Genomic DNA, 13,543 nt, shown 5'->3' with positions numbered 1-13,543 from the left:
AGTCAAATGAGCTTATTTTTATAAAGGGGAGAGTATCCCTGGCCGATTTTCCTCTACAGTGATTCAAGACAGGATAACATAGCCCAAAAGACTTATTTACTTACTGAGCATCCCCTTCTAGTAAGTTTTGCCTCATTCCATCCCTGAGTTTCAGGTGTATTAAAAGTATGTGTTAACCATTCAAATAAGACTTTATTTGTCCGTAGAGGTTGATTAACTATAATAGAGATCTTACCATGTACAAGGACTATAAAGAAGTTTCCTCACAGGAGCAAATGTGTATTTTGCTTGTTTTAAACCAGTGGTTCTCAACTGGAGACAATTTTGCCCACCAAGGCCCATTTAGCAACATCTGGAGATGTTGTCACAACTGAGTGGGGATTGGGGGTTACTCCTGGCATCCAGGGGTTAGAAGCCAGAGATGCTGCTGAGTATCCTACAATGCATAGAATCTTCCTCGAACATTACCCAGTTCAAAATGTCAGTAGTGCCAAGGTGGAGAGAACCTATTTAAACAAAATGAGATAGGTGACTACTTAAAATGTCTAGCTATTAGTTACTAATCATATAAATTATGCCCATGGTTGTGTCTGAAAATTATGCCTAAATCAACCCTAATCAACATGTACTGTGTGAATATGAGCATATGAGTCCATCATGTTGTTACCAAATGCAGAGTACTCAAGGTCTGAGGAAATTATATGTACCAATGGGAAAAGCTATATACAAATGGGTAGGGATACAGTTCCTTTAAAAACATGTTCTAGGGCGCCTGGGTGGTTCAGTGGGTTAAGCCGCTGCCTTCGGCTCAGGTCATGATCTCAGGGTCCTGGGATCGAGTCCCACATTGGGCTCTCTGCTCAGCAGGGAGCCTGCTTCTCTCTCTCTCTCTCTGCCTGCCTCTCCGTCTACTTGTGATCTCTCTCTGTCAAATAAATAAATAAAATCTTTAAAAAAATAAATAAAAATAAAAAAATAAAAACATGTTTTACCATTAAATTTCATTTTTGTAATTATCACATTTTGAAAATGTGAAAATAAGTTAAAATGTGCTTTGAAAATACAATTAGTATGCGACACTAATACTGTTAACATTTTCCACTTGCAAAACTCAAGTTCTCACACTTAGGCCCACATTAGATATCTGAAATACACACACCCTTACTTTATCATTCTGTTACCTGAACAGAGTCCAACCTTTGGCCAATATTATAACACAAATAGGGTTTTAAGAAGGGGGATGGGAGTATATAGCTCTATTAGTAGATAACTGTAAAATGTTGAAATCTAACATGAAGCCTAATCAGGAACTTTAATTTCTAGGTTCAGTAATCCTCCTATTGTTTGAACTGGGGGGGGGACACAAAAAAAACCAGTTTCTTTTAGGACTTGATTATTAGTAAGATTACCGGACTGAAAGTCAGAGATGTGTTATGATCTTCAGACAGATGTCTTTACAAATAGGGGCCATGCTATACCATGGGCACCAAGGGACAATCCCATCTGAGGAGGAAACTAATCCATTCATTATAGACCCAGCACAAAATAATCCATAATTATAGACATTTCTGTTAATGCCACCCTCTGTCTCTGAAATTCACCTGTGCACTTTCCCATTTAAACTCCAGCTGTCCCCATTATTTCTGGCCCATAAATCTTTATGCCATCCTTTCCACAGTAAGCATGGCTAAGACGGATTAATTGAAGCATGCAATCTGATTAGTTAACAAGGAGGCTGATTGTCCAGTTTATAACTAATGTGTGCTACGTGGCTACTTTGAGACCCATTTTGGGGTTGCAGAAATTCCTCCCACATTTATGCTCTTAATTTCAACATAACCAACATTTTAAGCAGGTGCTACGTGCCGGCCACCCTAGGAACTCAGGATACAAAGATAAACTGGGACACAGGAAAAGAGGACAATAGAGGAATAAAGTTTACTTGAATAAATTCTATCAGAAGCATAATTTACCCCCCCCCGCCTTTGAAGGTTTTAAAGAAATTAGATCCCTATATGTTGAAATTAAAACAAAGGATACTAATGGCTTTGACCAAGTCTTAATTCTGCTTTTTAAGGATCTCATCTCATTCAGCAATTAGATGTGCTTTTTTTTTTTTAAAGATTTTTTACTTGAGAGAGAGCAAGTGAGAGAGAGTGAGCATGAGTGTGGGGGAGGGGCAAAGGGAGCGGAGAGTGACAAGCAGACTCCCTGCTGAGCAGGGAGCCCAATGTGGGACTCGACCCGAGAGTCCTGGTATCATGACCTAAGCTGAAGGCAGATTTTTTTTTAAGACCTTATTTATTTGACATAGCAAGAGAGCACAAGCAAGGGGAGCAGCAGAGGAAAAAGCTGGCTCCCCGCTAAGCAGGGAGCCTGACTCAAGGTCCGAGCCCAGGACCCTGGGATCGTGACCCACTGTATTTGGAAGGCACCTGGGTGGCTCACTTGGTTAAGTGCCCAACTCTTGGCTTCAGTTCAGGTCATGGTTTCATGGGTCGTTGGAAGGAGCCCCACCTTGGGCTCCGTGCTTAGTGGGGAGTCTGTTTGACAGTCTCTCCCTCTGCCCCTCCCCGCAATCACACATGTGCTCTCTCTCAAATAAACTCTAAAAATTAAAAAAATAAAATATTAGAAAATCTATGTGACCTTAAATTAGGCAGAGTTCTTACCCACAAACACCAAAAGCATGATCCATAACAGAAAAAAATTGGTAAATCAATCAATTTCTTAAACTTCTGCAGCTCAAAAACATCATTAAGAAAATCCAAGACAAGCCACAGACTGGGAGGAAGTATTTGCAAATTATATTTCGGTAAAGCACTTGTATCTAGAATATATTAAGACTTCTTAGAACTTGGGTGCCTGGATGGCTCAGTTGGTTAAGAGACTGCCTTCAGCTCAGGTCATGATCCTGGAGTCCCAGGATCAAGTCCTGCATCAGGATCCCTGCTCAGCATGGAGTCTGCTTCTCCCTCTGACCCTTCCCTCTCATGCTCTCTCTAAAATAAAAACTTAAAAAAAAAAAATGACTTCTTAGAACTCAAGTAGACAACTCAGTTTTTAAAATGGGCAAAATACTTGAGTAAACATTTCACCAAGTATACTACAGATGGCTTAAGAAGTTCAACATCATTAGTCATCAGAGAAATGCAAATGAAATATTACTTCATAGCCTCTAGAATCACACACAGTACCACATACTGATAAGGGGGCAGAGAAATTAGAGCCTTCATACATTGCTGATGGAATGTAAAATGGTGCAGCCACATTAGAAAATTGCTTGAGTTTCTTAAAAAGTTACACATAATTTATCACGTAATCTATTAACTCCAGGGGCACCTGGGTGGCTCAGTGGGTTAAAGCCTCTGCCTTTGGCACAGGTCATGATCCCAGGGTCCTGGGATCGAGCCCCGCATCGGGCTCTCTGCTCAGGAGGGAGCCTGCTTCCCCCTCTCTGTCTCTGCCTGCCTCTCTGGCTACTTGTGATCTCTGTCAAATAAATAAATAAAATCTTTAAAAAAAAATTTTTTTTTAAAATCCAGCAACTCCACTTGTAGGTATTTCACATAAGAGAAATGGAAATCTAAGTGCATACAGAGACCTCTCACAAGTGTTCACAGCAGCATTATTCAAAGTAGCCCCAAACTGGGAACAACCCAAATATCCATGGTGAATGAATAAACAAAAAGGAGTATATTCACCATGGAGTATTATTCAGTAATAAAAAGGAGCCTGTGCTACATGCTACATGGATGAACTTCAAAAACATGCTAGGTGAAAGAAGCCAGACATGAAGACCAAATATGGTATGATCCCATTTATATGAACAGAAATGTCAACCCCACAAATACAAAAAGATTACTGGTTGCCTGGGACTGAGGGTGGGAATGGGAATTCACTGCAAATGAGATACAGAATCTTGTGGGGATGGAAATGTTTAAAAAATAAAGGATTGTGGTGCTGGTTGCACAACTCTGTCAATTTACTAAAGATCACTGAATTATATGCTTCAAGTGGATGCATTTTATAATAATACCTCAATAAAGTTTTTTTAAAATATGTTGAGCAACCAATAATACATTATATGTTAATAAAAAATAAAAATCCTGGAGCGCCTGGGTGGCTCAGTTAAGTGTCTGACTCTTGGGTTTCAGCTCAGGTCACGATCTCAGGGTCGTGAGATTGAGCCCCAAATGGGAACCTGCTCTGGGCATGGAACCAGCTTAAGATTCTCTCTCCAGGATGCCTGGGTGGCTCAGTCCGTTAATTGCCTGCCTTTGGTTCAGGTCATGATTCCAGGGTCCTGGGACCAAGACCCTGCTTTTCCCTCTGCCTCTTCCCCTGCTTGTGCTCTCTCTCGTGACAAATAAATAAAATCTTCATTTAAAAATGTGCTTACTGGGGCGCCTGGGTGGCTCAGTGGGTTAAAGCCTCTGCCTTCGGCTCAGGTCATGATCCCAGGGTCCTGGGATGGAGCCCCACATCGGGCTCTCTGCTCGGCAGGGAGCCTGCTTCCCCACTCTCTCTCTGCCTGCCTCTCTGCCTACTTGTGATCTCTGTCAAATAAATAAATAAAATCTTTTTAAAAAATAAAATTTTTAAAAAATTTTTAAAAAGTTAGGTGCCTGGCCGACTCAGTAGAGCATCTGACTCTTGATTTCAAGGTTGTTGAGTTATAGCCCCATGTTGGGTATAGAGATTACTTAAAATCTTTACAAAACTAAATAAATAAAGATTTATTTTAAGATACCTTTAATTTAAAAAAAAATAGGCACATGACTGGCTCAGTCAGAAGAGTATGTGACTCTTGATCTTGAGGTCATGAATTGAAACCCCATTCTGGGTGTAGCAATGACTAAAAAAATACTTAAAAAAAAAGTCACTTTACAGTGGAGAAACTTGACAAACACCACCTTCATCAAGTGATCACAGTTGACATCATGAGAAATGGAACAAATCAATACTATGTGCCTCCTGATATGATGCATCGAGAACATTATCATTTCCAGGGTATCCCTACCCAAAAGAACCCTATCAAACTGAAACAAAAGGAAACATCAGACAAACTCAAATTGAGGATTATTCCACAAAATAAATGTCAATGTCCTAAAAATCAAAGAAAAGACTGAGGAACTATTCCCACTTAAAGGGACATGACTGAACATGATACATGATTCAAATTTTAAAAATCATTTTGTGTTTTGTTTTGGGGTTTGTTTTGTTTTGTTGCAATACAGGACATGGAGACAATGTGGATAAGGTGTGTATTAAATCACAGTACTGTATCAATGTTACTATCCAGACTTTGATGACTGGTAAGAGAATGTCCTCATTTTTCCATCACATCCATGATTTACCCTCAAACAGTTCAAGGGGAGAAAATGAACACACACACACACACACAGAAAATACAGATGTGGTGAAATGCATTTGCTGAAAAAAGATATACGGGAATTATTTGTCTTGTTCTTGCAAAATTTCCTATCAATCTGAAATTACGTTAAAATAAGTTAAAAAAGGGGTATGGATGCTATAATTACATAATTAGAATATACTTCCATGAGTAAATATTAGAGACACAAAGAAATAGATATGACAAAATGATAATACAAGGTTTCCAGGTTCGAGCCAGATCACTTACCCTCTTCAGCACTTAGCTTGTTTACAGCCAGAGGACTCGACTGCCAAGAAACAGTCTCTCTCCCCAGCTTATTAGTCTGACAGCAAACAAATCTACCAACACCAGTGCACCTGCCCAACGGATGCTGTGGGCAATGTCCTACATGGCTTCTTTCATCTCAAGGCGTCCCCATATCTTGCCAAAACCATTTCCACACTAAATTTAATTGGTTCTTATTCCCCATTCCCTATTTGCTTTCAGAGACATTCCAGGATTTGAATGGAAGGGTCTTAGTCACAGCGAGCAAGGATATGCACTAAATCTTTCTAAGATCGTGGGAACTTTAGAGTTGTGAGGGAAGGACTGCTTTCCCAAAGTTTCTGAACTGCTTTTCCAAGTGTGGCCTGAGACAGGTAGCATCATCATCTGGGAATCTGTTAGGAATGCAAATGCCTGGGCCCCAACCTGGACCTCCTGAGACAGAATCCATGGTGGGTAGGGTCCCGCAATCAACTCTAGCAAGCGGTCGGACTGATTCTAAGGCTGGCTGAAGTGTGAGGAGCTTGAGGCTACATCCTGTCATTAGACAAATATGGAGGAAAATAGCACTAATCGAGCTGCACTCAAAGATCCCCTCAACCTGAATATTTTAGTATTTCTTGCAAAAGGTACCACTTCTCTTTTTGTAGGAATAAGGGACATACATAAGAACTGAAAGATTTGCAAAGCTGGACCCCTGCCGACACACTAGGTAGAAGTTAGCATGAGTTCAGTACTGTAGCAGCCCACGTGGCCTATCCAGTTCAAAACTGCCTTCGGAAGTCTGCCCCAAGCCCTGGCACACCAGGCTGCTCCCACGATTTCCTAGGGCAAACTTTCTGTACATACCTATTTAAAGACTTTATTTGAGAGAAAGAGAGACAGAGATAGTGACAGAGATAGTAAGCTGGGAGGAAAGAGAGCCTGATGTGGGGCTCCATTCCAAGACCCTGGGATCATGACCTGAGCCAAAGACAGACACTTAACTGAGTAAGCCACCCCAGTGCCCCAAAGGGCTATATTTTTCTTTATTTCTTTTTTCTTTGAGTAAAGCAATAGAAGTGAAGACACAGAAAAAGATCTCAGGAGAGGGGTCCCAAAAGAGTTGTCCGGGGACTTTAGGGTTGGTCTTTAATAGAAAGCTAACTAGGGAACTTAAATCCTTTTAACATCTCTATTGATAATGACTTCAAGGGCTTACTTCCTTTTTAGGGTCTGGTTATTCTGTTGGTCACAGGTCATTATCACAAAGACACTCACCCCACAAGTCTAGGGCAGGGCTATATTTTTCTCTAAATATAAGCCATACAGTTTGTCACAATATTCATATCTGCCATTATGGCTCAAAAGCAGCCACAGAAAATACATAAACCAGTGGGTATGGCTGTGTTCCAGTAAAACTTTTCATCAAATGCAGCAGGCTACATTCGTCCCAAGGGCTCAATGTTTGCTGACCCTTGTCCTGGGGAGACAGAGACCTGGGGTTCTAATCTGACCTGCCCCGGAGAAGACACCCAACCGACAATCTGAGGTACCTCCCTCAGTTTCTAGGCCAGAAACCTCCATATGGAGTCCTGGCCCCTGCCTGGCTTCCAAGGGGTAGGGCCCCATGTAGTGAGGCATGCTTCCTGCATTCTCTCCCTTAAGTGAGGCCTGACCCGGGAATGGGGGCTACAAGGCAGAGAGCAATATGGGCCGGAAACCTTGGCTGAATCCACCAGGCACAGGAAATGGGTTCAGTGCGGCAGCCGAATACTTGTCCCACTTACCTTTTTCTTCAGAGTTATCAGCCGGGCTCACCGTAAAGGCTTTGAAAGTTACACAGTTTATGTGTTAAGATTTTACAAATAGTTAAAAGTTTTCAAGTTTCGATCAAAAAGGCATATATCCCAACATATTCTGATTCAAAAGCAATTTCATCCTTACACAATAAATAAATATTTTTAAAACAGACACACGCAGTTAGGGCAAGGGACTTAATAAGACTTTTTATATTGAATCTAACATGTTGCGTTAGTTCCCAATACATTTCTTGCCTAACAAAAATGGAGGTGTTCTCCCACCAAAAAAGACAGAATTCTAACGTCCTCGTGCTATTTTGTTGCATGTGAGGCTAACCTTGCCATAGTTCGCTTATTTATTAACACTCATAATCCACATCCAAATCCACTTGATTTTTCCAAAACAACAGAAAATTAAAACTCAAACACACACACACACACACACACTCAACTGTGTGGCTTTGAAGTCTTATAGTATGGTGGTGGATTTAACATTCAAAACATTTTATGAAGGAAAAAATAAAAATGAAGTGTTATTTCAATCGATGAATCCACAAGTCTTGGCCTCTCACTGGCAAGCTGCAAGATGTCCTTGAATAAGATCCTGAACACGGGACAGAATAATCTCATTAGAACTGCTGCAATTTTCTGGACCATAGGGCGGGTCTATAGTCAGAACCCCAGCCACACACAGAGTCCTTTGTGAATCTCCCTGTTCTGTGATGGGGATGTGGTTCTTCTCGAGCCATTTCTTTACACTATTCCTTCTCTTCTCCAGATCCTCAGGGCTGTAGGCCTTGCAGTCTCCGGATGTGAACAAATGCATCAGCTTCTCTCTGACTCTGTGGTCCCCTTCGTTCACAGTTTCAACGGTCTGCACAGCATGGCCCATAATTCCAGTCACAGACATGCTGCCGTCTTCCAGGAAGTTCACAAGGACAATACTTGGGCGGAAAAGTTAAGTTCAGCGCAGATTTGCAAAAGAAAAATATAAAGGCCCATAGAACTACGAAAGAAGCAATGGAATAAAGAGGCATCGCCAGCCCCAACAGGCAATTATAAATCGGGAATAAGAACTTCCCTGTTTAAAAATAATCCCCTCACCACCAAATGTTTGTACTCATTCAGTAAGTATTCACTGAGGGTCCTACACGTCTAAACTCTTTTGTCTAGCCTAAAGCCAATCATTGCGGGATGCAGTTAAAGCACTGAAATGTTAGAAATGGCTTAAATGTGTATTGGAAAGGAAGAAAGGGTACAGACTTAATTTTCGAGTTAAACGACTGAATAACCTGGCTTCAAAGGAGACCAAAGAAAATAACAAAGCACACAATTAATGAAATAGAATATAAAAACGTTAATAACATGATCATCAAAGCCAAATGTTGGTTCTTTAAAAAAAAAAACATAAGAATTCACAAAACTCAGACAAGACTGATTAGAACGAGGAAAAAAGACACAAACAGATAATATTAGGAAGAAAGCAGCAAAGATTGGCAATTTAAAGTATTAGGGACAAATTTATGCCAATAGTGCTGAAAACTACAACAGAAAACTTCCTAGAAAATACAAATTTCTACTACTGAGTCAAAAAAAGAATATAAATAGTCCTTTAACCTTTCATAAAAACTAAGTATTTTAAAATATTTTCCCATGGAGGGGGTAAAAAAAGGCCTAGACAGTTTTACCAACAAATTATACAAAAGTTTTCAAGGTTCAAACTTTTTTTTTTAAGATTTTATTTTTTAAGTTATCTCCACACCAAATGTGGGGCTCAAACCCACAATCCTAAGACAAGAGTTGCACGCTCCACCAACTAAGCCAGCCAGGCACCCCAAGGTTCCAACATTTCTAACCTAACCAAATTCTTCTAGAGACTATAAAAGAGAAACTGTACCTTAACTCATTTAACAAGGCTAATATAATCTTGATACAAAAAGCAGAGAAGAGGGTTAAAATATAAAACTACAAGCTAATCTCACTCATGAATACAAATGCAAAAATCCTAACTAAATAAAATATATAATGTGATGTGATGTGAATTTACTTCCTTGGTACTCCTCACCAAACCTAAAATCCCATGCTATTTATGAGAAAGCATCACACAAACTGAAATTGAGAGACACTCTACAAAATACCTCACCAGAACTCCTTAAAAGTGTCAAAGTCATGAAAAACAAGGAATGACTGAAAAATTGTCACAGATCAGAGGGACTAAGGACATGACAATTAAACATAATGTTGGATCCTAGATTGGTCCTGGAACAGAAAAAGGCAAACAATTAGTGGAAAACTGTTAAAATCCAAATGACAGCAGTTTAGTTAATGTAAAGTTTTAGTTTTGAGGAATGTACCATGGTTAGGTAAAATGCCAACATTAGAGGAAGCTGGATAGATGGGTCCTCTCTGTACTCTTTTCTCTAAATCTAAAATCATTTCAAAATTAAAAGTGTGTGTGTATCACTACCTTTAAATCAGTCTTGCATAAAACCAAATCTGATCCTAATCAAATCTCCAGATAGGAATACCAGTTTATAGGAAATATGGAGGATAAAAGAACATGTTAAGCTACACCATGATAATGCAATAAGCTAAATCCAGAATGTGTTCAATTCTATAAGACAAATGATTCTATTTCTTCAACAAATAAATGACAGGGAAAACTAAAAAGAGAAAATGCAGGCATAGATTAAGATACTTAAAAGACCTATCAACCAAACTGATAAATTAAAGAGATATTTGAGACAACCAAGCAAATCTAAAAACAGACTGTTAGTAATGAAGTTATTACTACTTTTGTTAGGTATTATAGTGTTACTGTGGTTATTAAAGAGTCCTTATGTGCCAAAAGATATATTGAGGTATTTACGAACAAAATTATATATCTAGAACTGGCTTACAGATATTTAGAAGGGGAAGGTAAGGCTAGTATCTTCTACACTATTCTCTGTACATTTACGTATGTTTGAGATTTTCTAATCAAATGTAGTAACAAAAAAAGTGTCTCACTTTTACAAACTTGGCTGGTCTGCCAAGGTAATCCATCCTTAGAACAACACTTCAATTCAAAGGCAATACAATTCTTAGGGTGAATAACTAGCCTTTCATTTATCTACTTCCTTAGCTTGGACATAACATAGGCAGCACAAAGGAGCGTCATTAAGATTTCGGGGGTGGGGGGGGCACCTGGGTGGTTCAGTGGGTTAAGCCTCTGCCTTCAGCTCAGGTCATGATCTCAGGGTCTTGGGATCGAGTCCTACATCCGGCTCTCCGCTCAGCAGGGAGCCGGTTTTCTCCCTCTCTCTGCCTACCTCTCTGCCTACTCGTGATCTCTCTCTCTCTCATTCTGTGTCAAATAAAAATCTTAAAAAAAAAAAAAAAAAAAAGATTTCAGGGAAGGAGGACCCATACTCACTTGGCAGAAACTGGGTCTGTGGTTAAAACCCATCCTTTATACTCCTTCCCACTGGCTGTCACTTTGACTTCTTTGTACGTGTAATCTTGCCATTCTAAGGGGCCTTTCCTCATCCATTCGTTCATGGCTGCCAGCTGGCTAGATATAAAACCACCACCAGTTCGGGTTAATATATACGTTCCACTCAAGTAACGGCCATCCTAGAGATAGAGAACCCCTGTGATTTGCCTCAAGCTACAAAGCAGGAAAACAGCGGATATTCACAATTCTGTCTGAAAGCCAAGGAAACACCGAGGCGCCATGGGGCCCAGCCCGAGGTAAGTCCTGCGGCTTACTTCTCTATTGCACCACCCCGGACCATTCCAGATCGCCCTCACTCTGGCTTTGAACTCCGGTCAGCAGAGGCTCAAACCCTTTAACTCTGCTCCCCTGCGATCAGAGGAGCTCACTCCGCACCACTTTTAGCCAAAACTGAAGAAGAAAATTCCTTTGATATCCACCCACTGGCTCTCCAGCTGTTTCCGCTGGATCCCGTCAGGGAGAGGCCCAGGATCTGACAATCTCCTCTTACTTGTTTCGAGGATGCACGAACCACGGGGCAGCAGCAAAGTCTCTAGAGCGCAGATCCCGTTGCCTAGCTTGCAGCTGCGCGATACTTAAAACAGCACTCAAACCTGGTGGTACTTAACGTTTAATCCCCACAAAGGAGAAAAATACCAGCAAGAACTCCCAGCAGCGACCGGTACGCGGCAACCACGAGGTGAGGAAGGAGTCACTCCAGCGGCGCCCCCTGAGCCCAGCATGCTTTGCGCCATGTCGTCACTTCCTTCCCCCAGAATTCTCTGTTTTGTAGTCCTTGGCCTTGGGCACACCTAGAAGTCTGAGACTCACCCGGCGTCTGGGGATAAAGGTCGGGTCCGGGCAGAGCCTGAGGTTTTTGTGTAGTAATAATAAGGTTCCTTGTTCGCTAGAACCACTCCTCGTCACTGTCACGATGGACAGTTCAACAAAAGTCTCGTGCCAAGTTCCTCATTGAGAGTTGACTTGGAAATGTACCCTTGCGGTGGAGTCAAAGCACCAGAACCCTCCAGGTAAATCCTAAAGCTTTAGAAGTGTGAGATGAAAGTGCCTCGGAGAAAGCGATAAAGCCAAGATATTTGTTTGGCTAGTGTAAGGCAATTAATACGTCTGCTCCTTTAGGATGTGCCCTTGCTACATTCCTGCAGGAGGTGCAGAAGCCAGAAAGAAAAAACACAGGATTGGGATGATTTCCACCTAGACCACCACTCACTAGTGAGAGGTGCCTCCCTCACTAGGAAAGCCCCGGCCTTTCCCGAGCAGCCCCTCACCATCCCCGCAATGGAAAAGTCCAAAACACTCGCTTTTGCCACAGATTTCCGTTCAGGTATGTAGTCGGCTCCTGGCATGGTCCAGATAAAGTGTGATCCTGAAAAATGGTATAAAGTGTTAAACGTTGGGTTTTCGCGAATGTGAACGCCAAAGGAGATTTAGGGAAACCGAATTAGAGGACTATCAAACCATGATGTAGAGAACATTGAAAATTAGCTTTTCCCTTACAATTTGGGATTTGAGTTCACATAATCCTTGAAGTACATTGTTTCTTATTGCCATCGTTTCAAATAATCCTTTAGCAACTTTCACTCGTTGATTGGCTGATATTAATGTGGCTTTAGCAGATGAAATTAGATGATGCCAGTTAAGTTCTCCATAAATCTACAAAGAGCTACTGGAGGTGCCTGGATGGCTCCTTCAGAAAAGCATGCAACTCTTGACCCTGAGCTTATGAGTCTGAGCCCCACATTGGGCACAGAGATTACTTCAATAAAAAATGTATAAATACATACATACCAATTGTTAAAGTGTGAAGCTAAACATATGACCTCATAAAAATTCAGTCCAAAAGAGCTTCAGGGTGCCTGGGTGGCTCAGTGGGTTAAGCCGCTGCCTTCGGCTCAGGTCATGATCTCAGGGTCCTGGGATCGAGTCCCACATCGGGCTCTCTGCTCAGCAGGGAGCCTGCTTCCCTCTCTCTCTCTCTGCCTGCCTCTCCGTCTACTTGTGATCTCTCTCTGTCAAATAAATAAATAAAATCTTTAAAAAAAAAAAAAAAGAGCTTCAACCAATTGTTGACAACTGGTCATTTGCATTTTAAGCCTTCTATCTGTACTGCACAAAGACTCTGGAAGCTAGCTTCAAATTTAACTTAAATGACCCCTTTTAAAGTAATGAGACTGGGGCAAATTCCTTCTCTTCTCTCCCCTCTCCCTTTAGTCTCCCAGATAAAGAATCATTTCCAGCATCGGCTGATGTGAATCACTGATTTATAACAGACTGAGCCCAGCCCACTCCCTAATGCAGGTTTACAGAAAGACCCTTTCCTATAGTCCACCCTCAACAAGTTCAGATGGTGCCATTTCCTTTCCCCTGGCAGCCCCTACCCTTGTCCCCCTGGTGCCTCCCTCAGACCGGTTGATGTCCCTTCTCTCACATTTTCTAGTTTTCTTCCTCTCTTCCCCTTCCCTCTCCCTCCATCTCCTTCCTAATATCTGCCCCCCGCGAAACCGTCATACACACACACACACACACACACACACACACAAACCCTTTCCTCTGCCAAGTGCAAAACTGCTTATTCTAGATTTTGGAGTACATTTTCATTTTAGC

At 41.3% G+C, this 13,543-nt stretch overlaps 1 protein-coding gene across 3 annotated transcripts; it reads right to left on the bottom strand.

Annotated features, from left to right (window-relative positions):
- Positions 1–7,635: 7,635 nt before the first annotated feature.
- On the bottom strand, positions 7,636–11,635 carry GEMIN6 (gem nuclear organelle associated protein 6). 3 transcript variants are annotated; one of them, XM_032881949.1, is made up of 3 exons: positions 11,430–11,635; positions 10,859–10,996; positions 7,636–8,387 (listed from the first exon to the last, which is right to left on the bottom strand). In XM_032881949.1, exons 2-3 carry the CDS (start codon positions 10,981–10,983, stop codon positions 8,012–8,014), a joined length of 501 nt encoding a protein of 166 aa, XP_032737840.1. In that variant the 5' UTR covers positions 10,984–10,996; positions 11,430–11,635; the 3' UTR covers positions 7,636–8,011. The 3 variants fall into 3 exon arrangements, 2 of the variants coding, with proteins under 2 accessions (XP_032737840.1, XP_032737839.1); XM_032881948.1 differs by having other exon boundaries at positions 11,576–11,635; XR_004385505.1 differs by lacking the exon at positions 11,430–11,635 and having other exon boundaries at positions 8,272–8,449; positions 10,859–10,973.
- Between the last annotated feature and the right edge of the window lie 1,908 nt (positions 11,636–13,543).

Source organism: Lontra canadensis, unplaced genomic scaffold (genome assembly GCF_010015895.1).
Source record: "Lontra canadensis isolate GAN:19392208 unplaced genomic scaffold, GSC_riverotter_1.0 scaffold78, whole genome shotgun sequence".
NCBI classification, from domain to species: Eukaryota; Metazoa; Chordata; class Mammalia; order Carnivora; family Mustelidae; genus Lontra; species Lontra canadensis.
Note: the sequence above shows the minus strand (reverse complement) of the source record. Positions and strands in the feature narration are given on the sequence as shown.

Bases quoted from the DNA above. Each gene is read 5' to 3' on its own strand.
- GEMIN6 (XM_032881949.1), bottom strand. From the start codon at position 10,983: ATGAACGAATGGATGAGGAAAGGCCCCTTAGAATGGCAAGATTACACG. The intron at 8,388-10,858 runs GTGAGTATGGGT...TTTCCGCCCAAG, and splicing joins ACAGACCCAGTTTCTGCCAA to TATTGTCCTTGTGAACTTCC.